We start from the raw sequence: 23,812 nt of genomic DNA on the forward strand, positions 1-23,812 counted from the left end.
TGATCTGTATGAGTGAGGGAGCGTAGACAATAAGACAATAAAACTTTCATCTCACTCAGTTTATAGATTTGGTGACTAATTGGAACATTTGTCTATTTACCATATTGACCAAGAAATCTGAGAGGCACCAAGACAAACTGAGAAAGATAAAGAAAAACTGAGAAATTAAAATAGCTGGCAATTCAAGCTGTGATTTGACATGCAAATAATGTCTCATTGTAGCCCTTTTGATAGTAACTTTGGGTTGCTGTTTGTGTTGGTTGGTGTGTGATTCACATTCCCTTGCAAGAAGTTCAAGTAGTAGTAGTTCTTCTTTTAACCATGGCAGTTATCTTCAGTTAATAAACCGTTTACTTTCTCATCATGTGCTAAAGGTAATCAAGTTTCTTTTTTTGTGCCTTGATAGCCATCACCTGCTCATTGGTCCTTCTATCTGTTCTATCTTCTATAGTCTGTCTTACTTGACACCATGACAGCATTATGTGTTTCTGTCCCTCTGGCTGTCTACGTTCATATACATATCTGTGTGTGTGTGTGTGTCCACCTGTGTCCATCTGTGTGTGTGTGGGTTTGTTTGAATGGAGTAAGTCTGAAACCAGAGAGACAAAACCCCAGGCTGCTCTGAAAAGAAGATGGACACAGACTTGTAAACTTATTTTTGCCACTTTGCCCCAGGGAAGAGAGGAGGCTTTTAAAGCAACCCTGGAATCTTCAGTCACCAGAATTTTTTTTTTTTTTTTTTTTTTGGCATATCCCAAACTGAAGCTTTTGTTTGTGCATGTGTGTGCATGCAGTTGGAGGTGTGTGTGTGTGCATGAGAAAGAGTGCACACAATACACAGAGACAGAGTACACACAATAAAAGCTTTTATTAAACCAGAGATGACCCATTTGGACTTTCCAATTAAGTTCAAATCAACTGCTGCACCAAACTAAAGCCATCATTTGTCTTCCTGCTTTTGGCTGAATAATTACATCTTATTCGTTATGACAGATAATGTGTTGTGCAGTCCATAAAGTGGCTGTAATGCTACAGAAAGACTAGAGAGCGGTAGGTGTTGTGCAGAGTACGGAATGACAGATGACTATTATAAAACAGCACACATCCATTTTGTCGTGATAAGAGACAGACATTGTCCAGGTTCTTAAACCTTTGAAAAGTGTAATATACTTTGCTGCCCTTGAATGAGAGTACTCACTCGAACTCATGTCAATTTGTCAACTTGGTCTTTTCCCTGTCAGTGTTTCTTTTTTCTCCTTTTTTAGTCATCCTATTTAGAGACAAATTACTTTTTGTATCTCTCTCTCTTGCTCTTTCTGTCTCTCTTTTTGCTTCTTTCTCTCCACAGGGAGATGAAGTACTGACTGTCATTAAAGCTAAGGCTCAGTGGCCAGCATGGCAGCCACTCAACCTGTAAGTATCACTCAATGCTAGTTTCACTAAAGGGAAAAGGCACTTCTGTGAGAGATATAATTAAAAATTCAGTTTCATGGGTCATTTGCCATCAACACATCTCATTGCTTGACAAGGAGACAGAACTGTAGCTGAACCTAACTAATCCCTCTATTAGTACTTCAATGCAAACAAGCTTGGCTAACTAGCTTTCTCTTTACAAGTGGAATACAAACAGAACATTACCAACACTATCTGGTTTCCATTTGCCTAACATGGCTCCTCACATCCATCAGTCATGTCTCTTCCTTAGCTCCTCCCAGCAGGGATGTTAGAGGACCACAGGAGCAGTAAGTCTCATGTGCTTTTCAGCCTGAGGGTGATACTGTCAATAGGGATAATAATAATAACTGTGACTGTGCAAGCTATAAAGCTGTTGTCTACATTTTTTTCCTGAATGGGCCTATGCATCTGGATTGAGAGACCAATCACAAATTTTGCCATCTAAACTTCGATATGGGATACACTTTGAATTCAGTACAGTTCAATTCAATTTTATTTATATAGCGCCATATTACAACAACAGTCATCTCAAGGCACTTTTCATATAGAGCAGGTCTAGACCGTACTCTTTAAAACAGGTATTTACAGAGAGAGACCCAGCAGATCCACCATGAGCAGCACTAGGAGACAGTGGCAAGGAAAAACTTCCTTTAAGAGGCAGAAACCTCGAGCAGAAGAGAATAGCGAGAGAAGAGCATAGCATAACACAGGTTCCATATAAAACATAAGGTGATGCCAGTAATACAGTAGTCGTAATGATAGTAATGATAATTAAAGTATTAGCTGCTAACACAGCAATACAACTAATAGCAGTATAAGTCATTTCTAATTCTAGCAGCAGGTGTTGAGTGGAGTTGTAGGAGCAGCAGGAGACTTGTCATCACAGATCAGACTCTACAGCTCCAGAGGCAGAAATACCTGCAGAAAGAGACAGAGACGGGAGAGCACAATACTACAGGAAAGGGAAGATACTGAGTTAGTAACATGTTTATGGGATATGAATCCATACTGTGGAGAGAGAGAGAGAGAGAGAAGCTCAGTGCATCATGGGAGATATCCCGGCAGTCTAGGCCTATAGCAGCATAACTAAGGGATGGTTCAAGCCTGAGCCAACCCTAACTATAAGCTTTATCAAAGAGGAAAGTTTTAAGCCGACTCTTAAAGGTACAGAGGGTGTCTGTCTCCTGGATTTTGGCAGCAGATTTTGGAAAGAAAGGGGGGGTTAGATATTGGTCTGTAATTGGCTAATACATCTGGATCTAGAGTGGGCTTTTTTAGAAGAGGTTTGATTACAGCTGTTTTATACGACTGCGGAACATAACCTGTTAACAAGGACAGATTTAACATATCTAATACAGGACTGCAAATTAAGGGCAGAGCTTCCTTAAGCAGTCTAGTTGGGATGGGGTCTAAGAGACAGGTTGAAGGTTTAGATGCTGAGATAATTGATGTGAGCTGGGGGAGGTCGATGGGAGCAAAAGAGTCTAGGTTAGGTTTTACAGTTGAGTCTATGGATCCTGTGTTTTGACATAAATCAGTGCTTTGGTTCCTCGTCGTTCCTCTCTCGATGATGATGGACTTGGATCAGCTTCAAGTCACAGGCTAGAGGACGGAGGAGTGAGGAAGGGAGGAAGGGAGGATGTATAATTAGAACTGAACCCCTCGTATCCCTTGCACCACAGAAGTTACTAGAATGCCAGTCCTCAGATGTCAATCAACTGCTGCCATTGCAAACAAATCAAAGTTTAAACTCTCTCAAGTTTCTTCTGCACAATATGCACAATAGCTGCAAGATCATATCAGTTTAAATTTTCTACCACAAAAAGTTAAGAGATTTCAAATTGTAATTAGACTTTAGATTATATTTTGGAAGCTCACAAAACAAAATGTTTTTTTGTTTTTTTTTCTGCTGCAAAGCGGCCTAATCATTCCTTCAAGCCAAGAATATTCTAGATTTTTTTCTAAAGCATAACATAATCTGTTTGGCTTTAAGTAAACAAACAAAACTCTTGTTCAATGTTCTGTATGTAATAATACATGAAAAACTCTAAATTTACATAATTTAGGACATACAAGATGATCAACTACACAAATAAAAATAAGGAGACAGAACTGTAGCTGAACCTAACTAATCCCGCACTATCAAATTCTTAATTAGCAGGAAAAGTTTGATCCAGCGTTATGATTAAAATTCTGATACTAATGATGAATTTTGATAAACTTATTTTTAATTGTTTTGTGATGCCTTCCTTTATATGCCTCTTTAAAGCCAGACTGAATAGTGCACGCCCTGGCATCTTGTGCACTCTTTGCAGTTAGTTTAAGAGCAATTAGAAATTTATCACAATTCTAGCTCTTAGCACTGCACTGGCATGAACACACACACACACACACACACACACACTACACTAATGTACTGTATCATTCACTAAACATCGGTTTAATTACCCCTCCTAGCATTTGCAATATATTGTGCCACTATTGTTTTTACTAATGAGAACATCTATACAAATGTGGGCACCCACACAGTTACACACTCACACTGTGAGTATGAAATATTGGCTCATTGTTCACATGTTCAATTTTGCATACAGTTGTCAAGTTGTTCTAAAAGAGTTATTTTTGCATTTATGTCTTGATTAAGACATGATAATTAAGATACCTAAGACAGTTTTCCACAAAGAAACTTCAAATTAGCTTATTTATTATAATCAGTAGGTTTTATAAATGCAAAAAGAATATCTCATTATGAGCTATTTTCTGCCTCTAATTAGATATTTCAGAGCTTCAATTATCCAGCAATTAGCAGACTATGACTGAGGTCAAAGGTCATGACATCAGAACTGACCATTTTGCAAGTAATTAACTAAAAATGCTGTAGCAGTGTGTGGGGATACAGGAAGAAATTTCTCCTGAGATCATTATGTTAAAAACATACTTACAGCAACAGTACGGAAGTATATTGCTCCCACACCGGAAAAAGAAAAACAGATCACTATCACATTATAACATAAACATTCTTGTTATAACAAGATATTTTTCACATTATAACGAGATATTTTCAGGTTATTACAAGATACCAACTAATCATGTTATAACAAGAAACTTTTCTCAACATAATATTTATATTGTTTGACAAGTGACAAGGTCTCACGTTAAAACATGATAATAAAACATGATCATTTATATTATTATAATGTACTATAATGTTTCTTTCTTTTTTACATTTCCATGAATACATTTTCCATTTCCAGTATTCAGGATATGTTCTTTGTTTCTGCTATCTTTTACTCTTTTTTCATAATATTCCCTGTCACCATTACCAGACGAGCAGCTCCATCAGCAGAGTTTTCTGTGGACCGGACCCGTCACCTAATGTCGTTCCTCACCATGCTCGGGCCAAGTCCGGACTGGAATGTGGGGTTGTCAGGAGAGGATCTCTGTACCAAGGAGTGTGGCTGGGTGCAGAAGCTGGTCACAGACCTCATTCCCTGGGATGCAGGCACTGATAGTGGTGTCACATATGAGGTAATTTATCCAAATTTACCTAATTAATTCAAATGTTAGTTGTTTCATGGTTTGCTGAAGCTGTTGCCATCAGGACCATGGAGAAATGATGGCAAAATAAGCTATAAGAAAAGCTAAATTATTTTAAAGTTTATGGTCACATTAGTAATTTTACATTGGTAATGTCTTGTCAGCGGCTCTAACTGTAGTCAAAACAGCACATAGCAGCAGCAGCAGGTTCAATGCCATCTCTCAAAGTAATTCATGAGATGTTATGTGGCTTGTGTAGACAGTTGTATTATTTAAATAGCATGTGTTCCATCAGATGCGCATGAGATAGATGACAGAAAAAAGACGAATAGTATCCAACATCCAACCTCATATTTTGGGACCCCTGTTCTGCAAGTCAATGGAGTAGCATTCCCATAAATGAGCTGTCTCACTTCCTTTTCTGCCTTGAAAGTATAAAAGAAAATAGGTTACTACTTTTATGGTTCATTTAACTCCTCAATGCTCAGAATGAGAGAATAACAGTATCTCAGGGTTGCCAACTCTCACACTTTCACGCCTTCACTCTCAATCTCACACTCTCACTCTGCCTGAACAGATCTCATGCCAAAACCAGGGCTGTGTCCAAAATCACTCACTACTCACTATATAGTGCACTATACAGCACTACAAAATGGCGAACTCACTATGTAGTGCACTAGTGTCTTTAATAAAAATAGTTTTAACTACCATTAGCATTTTATTATTAGCAAAGTATAGAAAAGATAGAGAAGGATCCAACTTAATAAATGTCTGCTAATGTGCTGCTGAGTATTAGCTTGTTGTATATGGTGATTTTGTGTCCGTCAATGAAATAACAGTACTGTTATCCTGAGTAGGAAGGAGTTTAAAATACTTTCCTTAACACCTAACCTAAAACAAGACAAAATATCAGCTAGTTTTTTGCTTGACAGAAAACATTATGTCAATACTACTTATTTTCTTACTTAGCTTGAATAACGTTAGCCTTGTTAGCCTTCGTAAGAGCAATTTGTGTTTGTTACCAAGCTGATTAAAGCAATTATTGTTAATTTGTTTTTACCTAACAAGAAATTAGCTACTTTAGATGCATTAATGTGTCTAATGTATCTACTATAGCTAATGTTATCTAAAGTTGTGTGTTTATAGAGAAGAATAATGTGATCTTTAGCTGACCAGATACCGTAACTAGCTATAAACATTTAAGCACATCTAGTTCTTTTGAGCGTGTAACACTTTGCCATTCACTGCTAAGAATTAAAGACCTCCAAAATGGCTGCTGCGGGTGTGTTACATCAACGGATACTGCACTGTGTAGGTGACACTTGTGTCACCTATGCCTCATTTAAACCTGCAGTGGTACAGTGTAATTATTAGAAATGAATCTCTTGCTTTAGTGACGGCTGACAGTTACAGCATTTTATTACAAGGCTTATAGCGCACTAGCTGTTGGAATTAAGCAGCATTTATAATATATTGCCACATCACAGCACACTTGACTTCCACCTGTCTATTATTGTGTCTGACTTCTTTAGTTTTCTACACCCTTGGAATGAAATGTGCTCATCCATATTCACCCACTGTTTGAAGACATCAGCAATTTATTTATAGTTTACAAGCTTATGAATAAGCAGCTCCTTGCTTATTCATAAGCTTCATTTATCTAGCTGATGGGAGTTGGTAAATACCTTTCGAATCCTCACATAAAGCCAGACCTCTTTCAGCTTCTGTTACTTTTTAAATATGGAATTGAGTGTTCAGGGCGTGATTTCCTTGTGTCAGGTAGTCTCTGCATTTTGTGTCTTTGAGCCCTCAGCCACACACTGGCACTCACTTTATTTACATTTGTCCTGATTTTGTAAGCATTTTCCAAATTATAAAATGTTGTGATCATAGACAATAACTATAGCAGTTAGCATTGTACTGAGCATGTGGTATAGCTTTTCTCTACATTACTAGATAGCTAGGTAAATGTTGTTTCTGTGTATTGTGCTATGGGTGTGTGAATCATATGTATAAAATGTGAAATGTAACACAATGTAATTCTGCACAGTTAACCATTAGATGAGCTATTAATTCTACTGTACAGCAGACATCAAATGACTGCCACCTACAGACAGAGACAGATGGGATTACATCTTCCAGACAATTGCTCTTTTTACAGTATGAAAAGCAAAGCCTTTATAGTTTCTTTTTGTCTGCAAAGTTGTAGTTTCTGATTATCTCCAACAAGTCACATGTGTTTTCTGTTTGGTCTGACATAAGATCTATTTAACCAAAAAGTTTGTGAATTTGTGAACTACAAAGACAACTATCAATGTTGTTATAGCAATGAAGATGAAGATGTAACTTCATACTCCCTTTGTAGATGTCCTCCTTGTGTCTTATTCAGTACTGCTGAATATATTTAATTTATCAGAAGCTGATTTAAAACTTGAAACAACAAAGTTGATTTAATCTGAGAGAAGAAAGAGAATGATTCATTTGTGTCATGCCTTATCTGTTCTATCACTAGATTTTTTTTTAAAAGCTCAACAATATGTGGAAACACATGCTATCACACACACCCAGAAACAATGCCATGAACCTCTTATGGAAGGGATGTTTAAATGATTTTAAATATGCATTCCGAGATGAAACAGAAAAGAGGCTCCAGACCAGATGGCTGATGGGAAAAACAGCCACCGTAGTTGCCTGTGTCAGGCTGTTACCTATCTCTTCATGTTTGGTCAGAATGGAGTGTAAAATCAGTGTAGCTAGTATTATTACTCTTAATTAATTTTGTTTTACCCACTGTTCCTTCCCTCAAGAGACATTATGTTGTTCTCCTTTCAAAGGCCTCTTTCATAGACATGCATACACTATATACTGCTGTTATATTGGTATTCTGTGTCCCATAAATAATTCCCATGCCCTACATTTTGTCTGTTTAGCCTTGATTATTCTAACCATTCCTCGGTGGAAGAGTCAGACTCTCTCTCATATTTGATACCCAATATGATGTTTTCCTCTAGGACACCCACCAACTGACCACAGAGGGCATGATTTGCACAATATCAGTGTGAGAATGTGGGAATAGTTCCCCTTCAAATCAGAACCTGATCTTCACTTGTAGCATCTTATTTGCTTGCTTACATTTCCCCCGATTGTTAAGAGCCATCAGAGCTAATTCACATTTAGATTCACATTGAGAACTTTGAGACATCTACCTGGGGAAATTATTGTTAAAAAATAAATAAATAAAAAAAACAAAAAAGGCCCTTGTAGTGCTACAGAATTCCTGATTTGATATTCAACACAACAGGGATGCGTTCTGCTGGGTGTCCACCTGGTTTCCCATTTTATGAATTTCCAGAAAGGTTACTGGTGGCTCAAAATGTTGGTGGGTGAATTTGTCAAACAATGGACTTTCACCCAGAGGACTGGGGTTTGTGTCCTGTTTTATTTTTTAAACTGAATTGATTTATTATTTTCAGGTGTGTTTTTTTGTTTGTTTGTTTGTTTGTTCTGACCAGAAGGGCAATGCAACTAGCTGTGCATATTATCACCTTATTGTCTAAGCATTATAGTAACATTAGCATTAATTTGGAGCAGCATTTGTGTCCACTTGATGACTATAAGTCCAATATTCATTCTCCTTTTTAGCTTTGTTTTGGTCTCCACACATTCCCATGAAAAATATTTGGCTCTTTAGTAGCTCCACTGTTCACCAGCTATTTGCTGACTTCATCTGTTTGTTTTGTGGTGCTGAGGAGATAGCATAAAGTCAGTTTGAAGAAAATTATGCTGATGAGAGCAATGAGACTGAACAAAGAGAGTTGAGTTTGGACAGTGAAGCCAAACAACAATCTTAAAGATACTAAAAGGCTTCATAGAGCTGAAGGGAACTACAGAGGCAGGTGATCATTTTCTGTGGGTTCATCACTACAAGCAATACATTTCACATTACATGTCATCATTTCCATTGTTGTTGTTGTATTTGCTCACTTACTCCTTATTTCACCCTCTTTCAGTCGCCAAACAAGCCCACTATCCCTCAGGAGAAGATCCGACCACTGACCAGTTTGGACCACCCTCAGAGCCCGTTCTATGACCCTGAGGGAGGGGCAATTACCTCTTTGGCTAGGGTGGTAATGGAACGCATTGCTAGGAAGGTAAAATGTTGTACATGTGCACCTATGTGTAAATAAGATTTAGAATTTATCCAACACTGGTAGCTGTGGTTAGTTACAAAATGGACAGACATACAAAAAATGTTTCTTGAAAACAAAGAAAAACCATTGACTCAAGGTCCACTTACTAACTTTCCAAACACATACAATCATGCAACCACTTGCACCTTCAAAACCATGGTCATCTAACAGACTTTTCAGTAAGATCGTTCAATTAAATTGCAATTTTGGTAAGAAAAATTACACAATTACACTTTGTTTTCTTCAAATTGTTCAACCCTATAGTGAAGTATAATCATGTTCACACATTTTATGAAATCTATGTAGGTAATCTATGTAAGATAACATAATAATAGTTTAAACAGCTAATAGTGGTCTGCTGACAATAAACATGCCAAGAAATTAGCTTACTAGAACTGGTACTTGCTTGGCTGTCTTCATCAGCTACATGACCCTCACCATGAGAATCTTCCTGTTATCCAGTTCCATACTTGCTTACTAATATATGATGACAACTGAGCCATCTCCACGACAAATGAGAAGACTTCATCCACTGATGAAGACTGTGAAATTTGGTTGAAAGTTCCAGAAAAAGCCAGTAACTGGACCTTGTGATTATTTTTTTATTTTTTTATTTGAGTTTTTTTTTGTTTTGTTTTGTTTTGTTTTTAGAACAAAATTTCACCCTCAAAGATTGCTTCATCTTGTAACACATTTGGATCAATTTTTGTGTGTTAGTGAATAGTGTGGGACCCCAGTTATCCTTGTGTGTGCAGGGAGAGCAGTGTAATGTGGTTCCAGACACCATAGATGACATCGTAGCTGATATTGGACAGGAAGAGAAGGAGGAAGGTACAGTACATGCACTACCACATCATCCTTTCTTGATTACAGTACTTCATGGAAAGAATCCAACCAAGATAAAGACTGACCCACATAGGTGGATAACTGGTTCCGTAAAGTTAGTCAAATCTTGCATAAACCAGACAGCAGCCTACTATACAACACAATCCACAGATTCTGAACACCAACCCACACTAGCTTTGCTGTTTAAGTCTCCTTCTTATCTAACTTACAAACAATGTAAGCACACATTTTGTCCTGCACCTAAGCTTGCTGAGTGAGCCACCAAACTAACATAAACTGGGGAAAAGTTCAATGCACATAATGTGAGCAGCAGTTAGGATTGTCTAAAAGGCATTTTGCAATGTGTTATGTATTAATATACTTTATGTAAGATGGGGCCACCTTTGTACAGGATGTATGGTGGCCAGCTGCGCTGGCTGGTGAGAAAGGAGACAGGGTTTCTCTTTTTTCATTCTTGACACAACCATTTCTATCATTTTTACTGTGATTAATTGAGTGTAACACTATGACTGAGAGAGCCTGAAAATGTGTGCTGTTATATTGTTTATTGTGTCCTCATATAAAATGATAATGTGTTTTCACATGCGTCACTTGTCACAAACTAGTTAACTCGTATCAAGTCCTTACAAGGATCAGCACTATGACCTTAGTTACAGGATTGTTCCTCATTTACTCAGTAACCTACAGACAGGCCAGATGTGTTTGTGTTATACATGGGTGCTTTGTTACTCTTTTTACTGTAAGTGGCTTTAGATAGATTGCAGTATTTTGCCTACACAGCAGAATTCTTAACAAGGATCTCCTGCCACCTAATAAATGTCTTCCTCAGTCAGTCACAAACCATTTGCCTTCCCTTTGCCTTTTTCTTCTCTCTTACTCTACTGGCTTTCTCCCTCCTCACTGTGTGAGATGACACTTCAGAGACAAGTATCCATTCAAGCTGTCCCTCTGGTTTGCCCGAACCTTCACTGCTTTCACTTATACATCAGCCCAACACACCTCTTACCCTCCTCCCTGTTTCTACAGCTTTTGTCTTCCCTTATTCTCGCCCTTTGTCATTACATGTTATCCCAGAGAATTGGACCCACTCAGGTTTTTCCCTGAGGCCTGATGGTATATTCTTTCTCGCCTCTCCTTTCATTTTCTCTGCCTCTGAACCCACGAGAGAGTATTATTAAGTAGCAGCCAGTACCCCTGCTACTTCTTGTAGTTCGGCTACCACTGATAATTGGACAAGACATTCACAAATCACAATGTTCTTATTTCCAAATCTGTCTCTTACTCCCAACCTCTCAACCTCAGATGTCACTCTGTGGTCTCTTGTGGTACACTTCCTGTGGTAATCACCTTTAGATACTATGTTAAATATTCAGTGTTAGCCTAGTTGCCCATCCTTCACCCCTCCCCCTCCATCTGACAAATGTGTTCACCTGCTTTAGAGGAATGAAATAGATAATTAAGTTTTGTAAAAACAAAATTTAACTACTAACAGTGATCTTGTGACCCAAGTCAATCACTAATTTAGCGGAAAAATAAAATGAAATAAACCTTCTCCTTCTCTCTCAGACGACATACCAGAGACATGTATCTACTCAGGCTGGTCTCCCTGGTCGGCGTGTAGCAGTGCAACATGTGAAAAAGGGCGCAGAATGAGGCAGAGGATGCTGAAGGCTCAGTTGGACCTTAGTGTACCATGTCTCCACACTCAAGATTTCCAGCCCTGCATGGGCCCAGGATGCAGTATGGAAGGTAAACACACACACACAAATACACTGTCATTAGGTTGTTATCAAAAGGACCACAACTTCACACACACACACACACACACACACACACACACATATATGGCTATTAAATAACAAGAATAATTCTATAATACAATTATATAATTATATTGAGCATAAACATTGTTCATTGTCTTTCTCCTTCTACATCCTCCCTTCTCCATCAACACACCGCTGCATTCAGGTCTTCCACTGATCAAAGCAGTGCAGTAGGTCTTTTGGACAGTTGTCTCAGAGCCTCTGTCGTTCTTTTCTTAACTTCTGACACAGACTCAAAACGTGTTCCTTTGAGAAACTGCTTTACTGAGAGAGCAGTGTGAACTGGCACGTTGTCTTGATGAAGAATGAAACAATTTTCCCACAACTGTGGTTTCTCTCTTTGGACTTTTTCTCTTTTTATCAGTGGAGCCCTCTTCTGCTCTCATTCTTATACTGATACTGATACAACTGTTTGTTGAATGTTTTCAGAAGTTTTTGATGTTCATGGGCTCCCAGAACGTTCATCGTCTTGGACATACTCTCTGCCTACACTAAATCTTTTGTGCCATTCAAACACGTGCATGTGTGTACAGTGTTCCTCATACAATGATTTGGCTGCCGTTTTGTTCAGTTTCAGTATGTTCAGTTTCACCAAGTTACAAGTTAATGCTAATCATTTTCTGACACCTTAGCAAAAACATGTGCACTTCAATCAGTAGCTAGCAGTGAACTAAAGACGACACTTATTGGAAACTTTCAGCAGTTGTGTGTGACTGTGAACCACATGGTTTTATCTTCGTAAGTGCAGTCTCATTATTTAATAGAAATACCTTGTGTATACATACATATGTCTCACACACACACACACACACACGCATATATACAGTATATTATCATTATCATTATTATATAATGATAATGTATATAATATAATGATAATGATAAAGCTATTAAATGAAAGAACATCTTCAAGCTACCAGATGTATATGTGTATGCACTGGTATTTCAATGCATACCTGCTGTTTTCAGGTGAGAACCACTCTGAAAGCAACCAATAAATTCCAGTCAGGCTGTCAGGCTGTGTGTACAACTGATAATTACTTCTAGCTAAAACAAATGCAGTCTAATACAACAGTCCTGCAGTAAGTCCTCCCTCCATGAACAATATGATGTTCAGTTTTCAGTTTGATTTCGAGAAGTGCTGGGAGTGGTGGGATGGCTATACACTATGTACATACACACGCAGACTCTCACACAGACACACACAGACACACACACACACGCACACACAATTGTTTTAGAGTGTAAAGATCTAACCTCACTAAATTCAAACTGACAAAAACACACAAGTAAAAACACACTGATGTCCCTGTCTGCTGCAGCACTTCATCGTACAAAAAGCATCACAAAACAGACAGTTTCATTTCTTATGTTCTAATCCTTTCAGAGTTTTAGAGTTCCAGGCATTCATTTCCTAACAACAAGAGAGGCAATCAGTGAACCCTCAAAATAATAAGCAGATTAAAGTTTAGGTATTTATCTCATGCTGACTAAAACTCAGTGATTGTGGCTGGTTCATTTTGGATTAAACTGATCTGTAGTAAAAACACAAAGCTGCTACCTCATTTAAATTACACAACCTATTGGTATAATAGAACTTTAATTGTGCAGCCATTCAGTAACAATCAGGGTCATTGTTGTGAGGGATACAGTGTGTGTAAACAATCAGGTAAAACAGAAGGAAACACTGACTGTGAGAGCAGATTCTGGATGTCAAAGACAGTGACACCCACACATATTTGAAGTTGATATGGTTACAGCAACAGAATATGTCACAAAATATGTAAAATCCCTAATTATACATGGTAAACACTAGTGATTCAATATCCTAATTACTTCACTGAAACAGAAAAGATTATGTGGATTAGTTGTTAATACTGAGCAGCCTTCTGCATCCAGGATGCTTAAACCAGGATTTGACTATGTTTTATTTGATTAAAAGAAATCAACACACCGTGCTTTCATTGTTGTGTTAAAGATAGTAGGGACAGCAGGGGGATTGTATCTGCTAATTAGGATTCAGACAAAGTGTAGATGCAAAGACAATATTTCACAAAGTGGAAGCTCATGGTTCATGGTAATCCAAGTAGCAAAGCTGACGACAGATGTCTTTTAAGCAAATAGGCATTGACTTTTTTCCTGTTTCTCTGTGTTGCTGTCAGAGAAACTTTTCTTTCCCATTTCCATCAGAGTCAGTTTGATGCTCTAGTAACAACCCACCCATCTCACAATAAAAACACACACAAAAGTACAAAACCCCAGGAGTTTGCTTTTGTCCAATTTCCAGTGAAATTGTCAGTTTGGAACAAATGCTGAGAGGCAGCACAGTCAGTGTCTGTCTTATCCCTCCTCACTCTTCTTCCCTCACTCCCAGGATGTCTACCAATGATCAGACAAGTGAATCTCAGACTGTACAGTCCTAAAGGAGCTGCACACACACACACACACACACACACACCACTCCACCATTTACAGCTCCTCCAATTGATTATCAGACAGCAACATAGATAGCTTTTTGTACCTAAGCACCTCTCCTTTGTTTTCATTTAGCGTTCAGTTAGCATGCAGTGGGAGATTGATAATTGCAAGGTTCATGCTGGGTCTGGATGGGGGCCGATGCCTAGGGTGATTAATATTCCTGAGAAACACTTTGGTTCTCTAGGGACCTCATCCAAGCCAGAGATACCTTATAGTATCTTTTATTAATGATTCACTTAGTTCTGCTTTATTAGGCCACAGCTGGTACGCAACACCATTCTCAGTTTGTCAGAAGGCGGGAAGTGTAGGAGAATCAAGTGTTGTGAGTCAAAGAAAAATCCATGCTAAGTTGCTTAAAGTTCATTCATCATTTCTAGTTGATTGTCTGTTCTAATATACTTGTCTCTTCCTGACATACTCCCATTTTCTCTCTTTTAATATCACCAGGGCTCCTCTCTCTGAAGAGGTGTATGAAGGAGACAGCAGTAAAGGGGGCTTAGACTCATACAGTGACTCTCCGTAAATGAAGAATAGGGAGATCCTGAAGCGTCACGCTGGCTCATAGTGATAAAATACACCAAAGTGGAGCATTGTTAAGCCAGAGAGGTTGCAGTTCACTTTTCAGCTGATACAAGCTGGGCTCAGGCAGCTTGACTTATTAAAAGAGAGTTGACGCAGTTTCTTAGGAAGAGCTTTCTGAAAATGGCACCTTCATCTTTGAGACAGACTAAAATCTAAGCAACTGTTAGAGAGAATTCTGGATTAGGGTGACAAGAGTGTGTCTTGTTACTGGATGACTTGGGTTCAGATATTCCTGTCAAGCATCCTGTCTGTTGAAGTGGTCTTGACCAAGACTCTGAGACTGAAATAGCTCAGTTAGGTGAGCGTTAGACTGAAAATCTAAAAGTCTCTGATTTGTCCCTGATTTTCTGGAGCAGGGTGATTGTCTTTTGGGGGCACTTGTCCTCAAAACTTAGTGCTGTTGTTTTGATGTTGTAGCAGTTTAGGTTGATTAGGGCCTTCCTGCGCGGAGGTTGAAACTTATTCAGTGTATCTTCATATGGGTTTTCTCCCACATTTCATATGCACTCACTGAGAAGAAACAACTGTTTATTCATGCAATTATCCAGTCAGCCAATCGTATGGCAGCTGTGCCATGAATAAAATCATGCCAAGTCAGGAGCTTCAGTTTATGTTCACATCAAACATCAATCTCAGTGACTATGACCATGTTTTAGTTTCGGAAACTGCTCATCTCCTAGAGGTTAAAGGAGAATGGCCAGACTGGATTGAAGCTGACAAAAAGCTACAGTAGCGCAGATAACTATTCTTTACAAATGTGGTGAGCAGAAAAGCATCTCAGAATGTGCACCACATCGAAGTGACGATGAGCTCAGTGTACTTCAATGGTCTCTACCAGTCACCACATCCGAATCCACTAGTACACCTTTGGAATATGGTAGAATGGGAGATAAATATGCAGCATGACGGTACATGTTGGGGACATACTACTCCTATTGTATGGACAAAAAGGGCTCTGCAACAACTGCCCTTTACACTGAGGTTGGTGTTACTTAGAGAAATAAATAAATGAAGGAATGAAGAAATAAGAAATAAATAATAATCCAAAAATGATTACATGCAGATGCAGAAAAAAATAATTATGTACATATTTATTCAGGTAATCTCATTAAGATCAAAATCTCTTTTACAAGAGAGACCTGAGATAAAGAAGCATTCACAGTCAGATGAGCAACCAGCAAACAAAAACAGATAAATATCCACAGATAACACAAAAAACAATTACGTGATTCATATCAAATAATAAAGCTTCATAACTGCTTAGGGAAGTTAAGGAAGTTAACTTGAGGACAATGTAGCAACATCAAGCCTGGAATTTGTGATCAGGCTATTAAAGGTAGGGTAATGTACTCAGATTAGCCATTTGCACATGTACAACATATAGGACAAAATCAAAGATCAAACGGCCAGTTCAGAGGATCATCTGACACAAAACTGTATGGACTGTGGGAAAAAGAGTTCATCTCTACATTAGACATTAGAGTGTTATTTCTAGGGACATAAAACAAAAAGAGCTATGTAGATTGGAGACTCAGAAACTCACACTCCCCTGTTTATCTTTCTCTGCAAGGCATTAACCAGATCTCATGCCATAAATCACACCACATTCCTGTCTTCATCGTTAACCAATGTTCATGTTGAAATCATATAAAACCATTGTCCAACCACTGTGTTACCCAAATAATTTTCTGAGTAAATGTTTTCAATTAATTCAGTAAATATCCTTCGATATTCCTAAGTAGAGATGTGCAGTAGTATTTACGTGAGGAATCAGGTAAAAAATATCTGTCATGGAACCATACTGCCATTTAGTGACCATGTCTACATGTCACCCTCACAATGCGATGTAATGCTTTTCACTATTAATTAAATCAAATGATAATTCTTTTTGTCCTGTATGGCCACTCATTTCTAAATAGTGCTAGAAACAATGTATCTTTTGTCTGCTCAATTAAGATGTGCAATTGATGTGCTAATACATGATTCATGTTTGTATTTATTCATTAATTTATTCTTGTTAGTGCCAGCAAGTTCCATATCTTGTCTTGTATAATGTCTTAATTGATTATGGTGGAAAGTAAATATACAATTTGTGTGGTCAAACTCCAAATTATAGAATTTAGAGTCTAATAAAATAATTTTCCGTTCTTTCTGAGACAACGAAAAGAAGATGGGCGAATAAGAGATCATGCTAACCTGCCTTAAAATGTGACACCATTCCCATGGAGCCATGCACCATACACTTTATCTCTGTCGTCTCATTCTTTCTTTCAACACATGCTCTTCAAGTAACTTTTTCTTATGTCTGTATGTGCAAGTGATTTCCTCTATCTTACAAACCAAGCAACAAATCAAGCTACAGGAATAAAAGTGTAAGAGTATACTTTTATGATCTCCTTTTAATAATCTGTGTTTTCACCCTAAAGACTTTAAAAAGTTTTTCTTAAGTTATCAAGATAAAGTTATTTTTTCATCAACTGGCATGAAAACCAAGGCAGGCTGCGTTTTGGGTTCCCAGCTGCGCCATCTCAGGCTAGGAAGACAGCTGAAGCAGGCTAAACCTGTCATTGATCTTGATTGAATTATTTGCTACAGCACTTTGCATTTCACTCCATTTAAGAGGTGCATAGTACCTAAAAGCATTCATACCAAGGTCAGTGAACACATCGGATATCTAAGGATAAGTAGTTATTGGATCGTGTACTGTAGTTACAAGATTCAAATGACAGTTTGGGACCTGTAACAGTAAGGCTTTATAGATGAATATCAAGAGCAGATTATTCCCTCTTGTCAGACCTTATGATACAAAGAGCAATGAAGAGTAAAAATGTATTATTACTAATGAAGTATAATGCACTGTAATAACAGGGTTCAGTTGCTGAACAATGATGGGTAGCGTGACTTTACAGAAAATCTCATAATCAAATGCAGACTAATAGATGACTGAATATAGTTCACAATTTGAAATGACATACATCTTGAATATGAATCTTAAATGACAGTCTGCTGTCAAGCAAATACCTAATTGACAATACTGTTAACAGAATTTGTCTCAAGTGCGGACAATTTGTTGGTACCCTTCCATGAAAAGGAGGAACCCACAACGATCTCTGAAATAATTTGAAACAAAATGACAAAATGAACGGCATCAATCATTGTTTATTCTATGCTTAACACAAATCAGACGTTGCTTTTGATTTTTGATTCAACTGAATATTTTAGATAATAAACCAAATGAAAATGGCATGGACAAAAAAGATGGTACCCTTAACTTAATATTTTGTTGCACAACCTCTAGCAGCAATAATTGCCAACAATTGATCACGGTAGTGGTTCGGTAGTTCTTTCCACAGATGTTCAATAGGATTAAGATCAGGGCTCATAGAGGGCCATTTAAGAATAGTTCAGTGTTTTTTTCCAGCCATTCTTGAGTTCTTTTAGCAGTCTGTTTTAGGTCATTATCCTGTTGGAGGATAATGACCTAGGGTCCACTATTTTAGCCTGCAACTGAGGCTGAGTTTTCTAACACTGGGCAGTATGTGTCTCTCTCTCTCGATAGTCTTGAGCCTTCATTGTGCCCTGCTCAGATTCAAGGCCCCCTGTACCAGACCCAGCAAAGCAACCCCAAAACATGACAGAGCCTCCTCCATGTTTCACATTAAGTATGGTGGTCTTTTCTTTTAAAGCTTAATTTTCCATCTGTGAACATAAAGCTGGTGTGACTTGCCAAAAAGCTCCAGTTTTGTTTCATCAGTCCAAAGGGCAATCTCCCAGAAACTTCGTAGCTTGTCAACAAGCATTTTAGACTGTCAGCTAGATGGATGGTGTGATCAGATAGTGACAGACCTTGACCTTGAAGTTCAGTTTGTATGGCTTTGGATGTTTTCCTTCTCTCTTTGTCTACCATCCGCACTATCCTTCTGATCGACCTGGGGTTGCATTTCTTCTTGCAGCTACATCCTGTAGTCACAGAAACATCAAGCTGCTTGGAGATGGTCTTATAGCCTTTACCTTTAAGATGGTTATCTATAATTTTCTTTCTGAGCTCTTTAGACAATCATCTCCTCTGCTTTCTCTGGTCCATGGTCAGTGTGGTGCACACAACAATACCAAACTACACAGTGGCACCTTTTCTCTCTTTAAACAGGCTGATTGGCTGATAAAATGCAATGATTTATAATTTTTTAATTCTTTTTAGGGGTACCAACAAATCTGTCCAGTCTAGTTTTAGCATATCTTGGTAAAATAAACAATAAATCATCTCTTTTCACAATTTTACTAGTTTTACATTAACATTCTATAGGTGCTCAGGAATGTACGATAATTTAGTCTCTTTTCAGGAGGAATGAAGCATTGTTTCAAAAAATGCTGTAAGGATACCAACAAGTTTGTCCATGTCTCTTTGTAATGATTGTGTGTTGTCTGTTAAAACTGTCTTTGGCAATGAAGAAGTTACAATTTTCATACCCTTTACACTTGCACTGTGTGTACTTTCCATGTCATTTTATTTAAGCTCTACAAGTAATGTCAACCCACCAATAACCTGTCATTTGTTGGAGCTAAAAATGAAATACATGATTTGTGTGACTTGTTGGCCATTGTACATTTTGTTTGTTTGTCAGTTTGTGTGACTGGGAGTGTCTACATTAAACTAAAAAAACTAAACTAAAAACTAAAAAAACAACTCAAATTTAACATTTTTATAGGTGAAGGAACTACTGAGGCACAGCTCCTTACCATGTAGAGAATTCTCCACTTCACAAAACATAACACATTTTCAGGCATATGCTCAATCTTTGTCTGCGCCACAATGCTTTTCTGTGATTGAATCTGTGTCTCTACGGATGTCGCCTTCTGGAAATAGGCCAATTGACTAAGACTACAGTATTTTAGCAACAACACTTGGGAACAGTTGCAAATATGTTATTGCTGTTGTTTTATTTCATAGTGACACGACACAGAACCTTTTGCAGTGGCAGCCAAAATTATTTGGCAGTGAGCTTGTTGCTATTATTCACTGAAATAAAAGGTAAGTTCTAGCAGTGGACCAATACTGGTTGCAGTGTGGAATGGCAGCAAGGCTACTGCACCTGCAAATTCTGACAGTGCAAACAAGTTATTTTTAAAACAGTTTAAGTACAAACAGAACTTTTCCTAATGGCAAAGAAAAATGAAAAAATAAAATAGAAAATGTCAAGATGTTCCTCTAGTAGTATCTGTTACTAGGTGGATCTTGTTCTTTTTTCCTCTCCTCGTGGTCAGAACCTTCAACATGCATGATGTCAGAGTGGATCAGCTGGTCAGCCTGCAGTGCGTCCTGTGGGATGGGGATGAGGTCCAGAGAGCGATATGTTAAACAGTATCCTGAGGACGGCTCACTCTGCCAGCTCCACACCGAGGAAACAGAGAAGTGTGTTGTCAACGATGAATGCTGTAAGTCCTTGCTAATGCTGTGGTGCGATGTGCATGTACGAATGTCTGTATGTTTGTTTTGTTAAAAAAAAAATAAAATAAAGAGATCAACCTGTCAAAGGCTCACTCACAAGAAATTGCAGTTTTCTAAATTACCTCAGTTTTTCACTGTGTTGTGGCCAACACACAGTGTTTTAATTTGATTATGCTGTTACATTTTTATACATACAGTGTAATGGGTCGACAATCTGTAAAATGAGCTCTAGTTCCAGATGTGAAATGTGTTTACCTCAACCTGTATATGGAATGAAGCACATTTTTATTTTTCTTTTACACTACATTAAAGCTCCACTTTATCTGGAGTTTTTTGGTTTGGAAGCCATTAGAAGATTTTTAACTGCAATTCACCATGCATTTGATTGTGAAAATAACTTTACATACCATACTATACTTTACTATCATAATAAATATGAATGCTTAGAATACCATTTTTAAAATGAATTCAATTCATTAATATTTGAAGTTATTTAAAATATATTTACTTATTTTTGAGTCCATGGACTGTCAGAATTAAAAAGCATTAAAGCATTAATGTAAACACTGAAGTTAGTAAGATGTCACAAAGTGCTTCTCAATTAAACAAATAAGAGAGGTAAAATGCTAACAAATCAAGCACTTAACAAAACCTGTATTTCCAATAGATGTTTGTGCCAGTCATTGCAAGTAATACTGGGTAGGCATTTGCCTTAATGGGACATTGTTGCAAAAAATAGACATAAATAGCTTTGGTAATTTTACCAGTTCCTACATTTAAAAAAACACATGGAACTCAAAATGAATTGGTTTGTACCATCTGTAGAGCCATGCTAGCAGCATAGTCTGTCATAGTCTGTCAGCGAATGGGTTGGTCCACCACTTTGGTCCAAATTTAACAGATGTTAGATGTTAGACTTGGAATGGACTTGTACTTATATAGCTCTTTTTCTAGTCGTATCGACCACTCAAAGCGCTTTACGTGTCACATTCACCCATTCAGTGCTTGCTCTGTTCTACAAAGCACTCTAACACATGCACACATGCATTCACACATTATGTTCAGTATCTTGCCCAAGGATAGTTCGGCATGGACTGGAGAAGTCGGGGATCGAACCACTGACCACTGACCTTCCGATCAGTGGGCAACCCACTCTACCTCTTGAGCCACAGCCGCCCCTTGGACTGCCATCCAACTTTCTGTAGTTTTTTTGATATTCTACACAGCTTTTTATGGCTCCCAGATAAAGACTAAAGACTTTTACTCTAGTGCCACCACGCTGACATTTGTGGTTTTGAGTAAACTCTCTCAACATATATAGTGGAATGATTGGCATGAAGTTTGGTTCATACATTCATGTTTCCCTCAGGAGGAACTGCAATAACTAAGTGACAGATGATCATGTTGTTTATCATTCTCTAAAAATCAAGCAATTAGCTTGAAGTTAGCAGTCAAACTTAAATTAGATCCTTCTGTGGGGGATCTTTGCATTAACTGGCATGTTGACCTTCCCACAGCACCCAGCAGCTGTGTGGTGACTGAGTGGGGGGAGTGGGACCCCTGCAGTGTCACCTGTGGAATGGGCATGAAAAGACGCGAGCGCATGGTGAAGATGCCTCCTTTAGATGGATCAATGTGTAAAACCGAGGTGGCTGAAGTGGAGAAATGCATGATGCCAGAATGCCGTGAGTTAACAATTATTTACTTTTTTATTCATATTTATATTATCTATATTACACGCTTGAAAATTTGTACTTGTGTGTTTTTGCAGATACCATCCCATGCATGCTGTCTCCGTGGTCAGACTGGAGTGAGTGTAGTGTGACATGTGGGCAAGGTGTGCGAACACGTCAGAGGATGCTGAAGTCTGATCCTGCAGAGTGCACCGAGGAGCTAGAGCAAACGGAGAAGTGCATGCTGCCTGAGTGTCGTAAGTGACCCAAGTACAAAACTGTTTCTTTTCATCTCTTTCTCTCATCTCCTCTCTCTCTTTTCAACTTTCTCTCCACTCTGTTAATGACAAATCTGTTTTTACTGCCTGGATCTGATATTAGTAGTTTTGGCCATCATTTCTAATTATTTCTGTAATATCTCTCTGACACTTTGCAGGAGTGAAGTATGCAAAGGTCAGTAAGTGGCACATAGGTGGTCAGATGATCAGCCAGTCCCTAGGTTGCTGTTTTAAAGTGGACTATGACAACTAATACAAGGCTTCTTGTAATTTACCATTGATTTTTTTTTCAACCATATTATCTAATAAAAGTGAAATCAATGATTTGGAATTGTTGGAAATATCAGCATCTGTTTGTAAATGTGCTTCCTGCTTTCCTTTGAACTACTGTACTTACTAAACTGTACATTCATTATGACAAAATTTGGTATTCCTAGTTCATATTCACATGAATTTTAACTTTTAACTTCTTTACAACCTGTCCAGTCATCTGACTGTTCATGTCATCATATCGCTGTTACTTCCTGAAGTATGGTTTGTGTTGTAAGGTTGTATGTGCAGTATATGTATGTTTTTATAGTAGTTGTTTTTAAGGTCTCATTTAATATTCATTAGCCATTTGTCTGATGTCTGATTTTCAGGTGCATCACCTATAGTCAAATGTCTTTAAAAAATAATCAATCTATGTAATAAATACATTTATTTAGTGGCTAGTCAGGGTCCTGTGCCAGACAGATGACCTATTTGAATATGTGTTAGTTTGTGTGTTGTGGCCACATGCCTTTATATGTTCTTTGTTGTGACTTGTGTCTCTTTTGTCACTGGGCACAAGTGACCAAACAAATTTTCGATTTGGTAATTAATAATGTTATATAATATAATATAATATAATGGACTCTGACAATGGTAACACTTTATATTAGGCTACACTTATTCACCATTAACTAGTTGCTTATTAGCATATTGGCTTTTTATTAGTTATTGTGAAGCATTTATTAATCCTTCATTCTGCATGAGGGATTAAGGGTCTTGTATTAATAAGTGTCAAATTATTAATGAATTATTTGTGATCAAGACCCCACTTTAGAATAGGGAACATATTCTGAGTTAGAGACTTAATTTAGACTTATTTGGACACTATAAACACTTATTTATCAAGTGTTAATAAGGGAGAATTAGAGTTGTTATGTTACTACAAAGCAACGCATATAGGATCATCAACAACTTCCTTACTTACTGTCAATAAACAGTAATTCAGAGGTTATTGAGGGAAAACTCTTAGTTAATGTCTGAATGCAAATAAGCAACTAGTTAGTGGTGGATAAGTGTAGCCTAATATAAAGTGTTACTAATCTAACAAACAAACAGAAAACACAATTTCCTTTTAACTACACAACAGACCTCTCATAATTTTGATGTCCATGTGGAATTCTCCAGGAATAAACCACCCATAAATCATGTTGCCCTAAACCTTTCCCATCTCCATTTCCAAAGACCAAAATTT

General features: G+C 37.8%; 1 protein-coding gene across 3 annotated transcripts in view; it reads left to right on the forward strand.

Annotated features, from left to right (window-relative positions):
- Positions 1–23,812, forward strand: part of spon1b (spondin 1b) — a 106,464-nt gene that overhangs the window by 79,145 nt on the left and 3,507 nt on the right. For all 3 annotated transcript variants that reach the window (XM_051073587.1, XM_018704157.2, XM_018704158.2), the window contains exons 8-15: positions 1,349–1,413; positions 4,782–4,983; positions 9,003–9,143; positions 9,938–10,013; positions 11,595–11,777; positions 20,174–20,344; positions 21,875–22,042; positions 22,129–22,287. In XM_051073587.1, coding sequence (XP_050929544.1) covers positions 1,349–1,413; positions 4,782–4,983; positions 9,003–9,143; positions 9,938–10,013; positions 11,595–11,777; positions 20,174–20,344; positions 21,875–22,042; positions 22,129–22,287 — 1,165 coding nt within the window. The remainder of the gene's footprint in view (positions 1–1,348; positions 1,414–4,781; positions 4,984–9,002; positions 9,144–9,937; positions 10,014–11,594; positions 11,778–20,173; positions 20,345–21,874; positions 22,043–22,128; positions 22,288–23,812) is intronic.

The sequence above is a fragment of the Lates calcarifer genome, linkage group LG10 (assembly GCF_001640805.2).
Source record: "Lates calcarifer isolate ASB-BC8 linkage group LG10, TLL_Latcal_v3, whole genome shotgun sequence".
NCBI classification, from domain to species: Eukaryota; Metazoa; Chordata; class Actinopteri; family Centropomidae; genus Lates; species Lates calcarifer.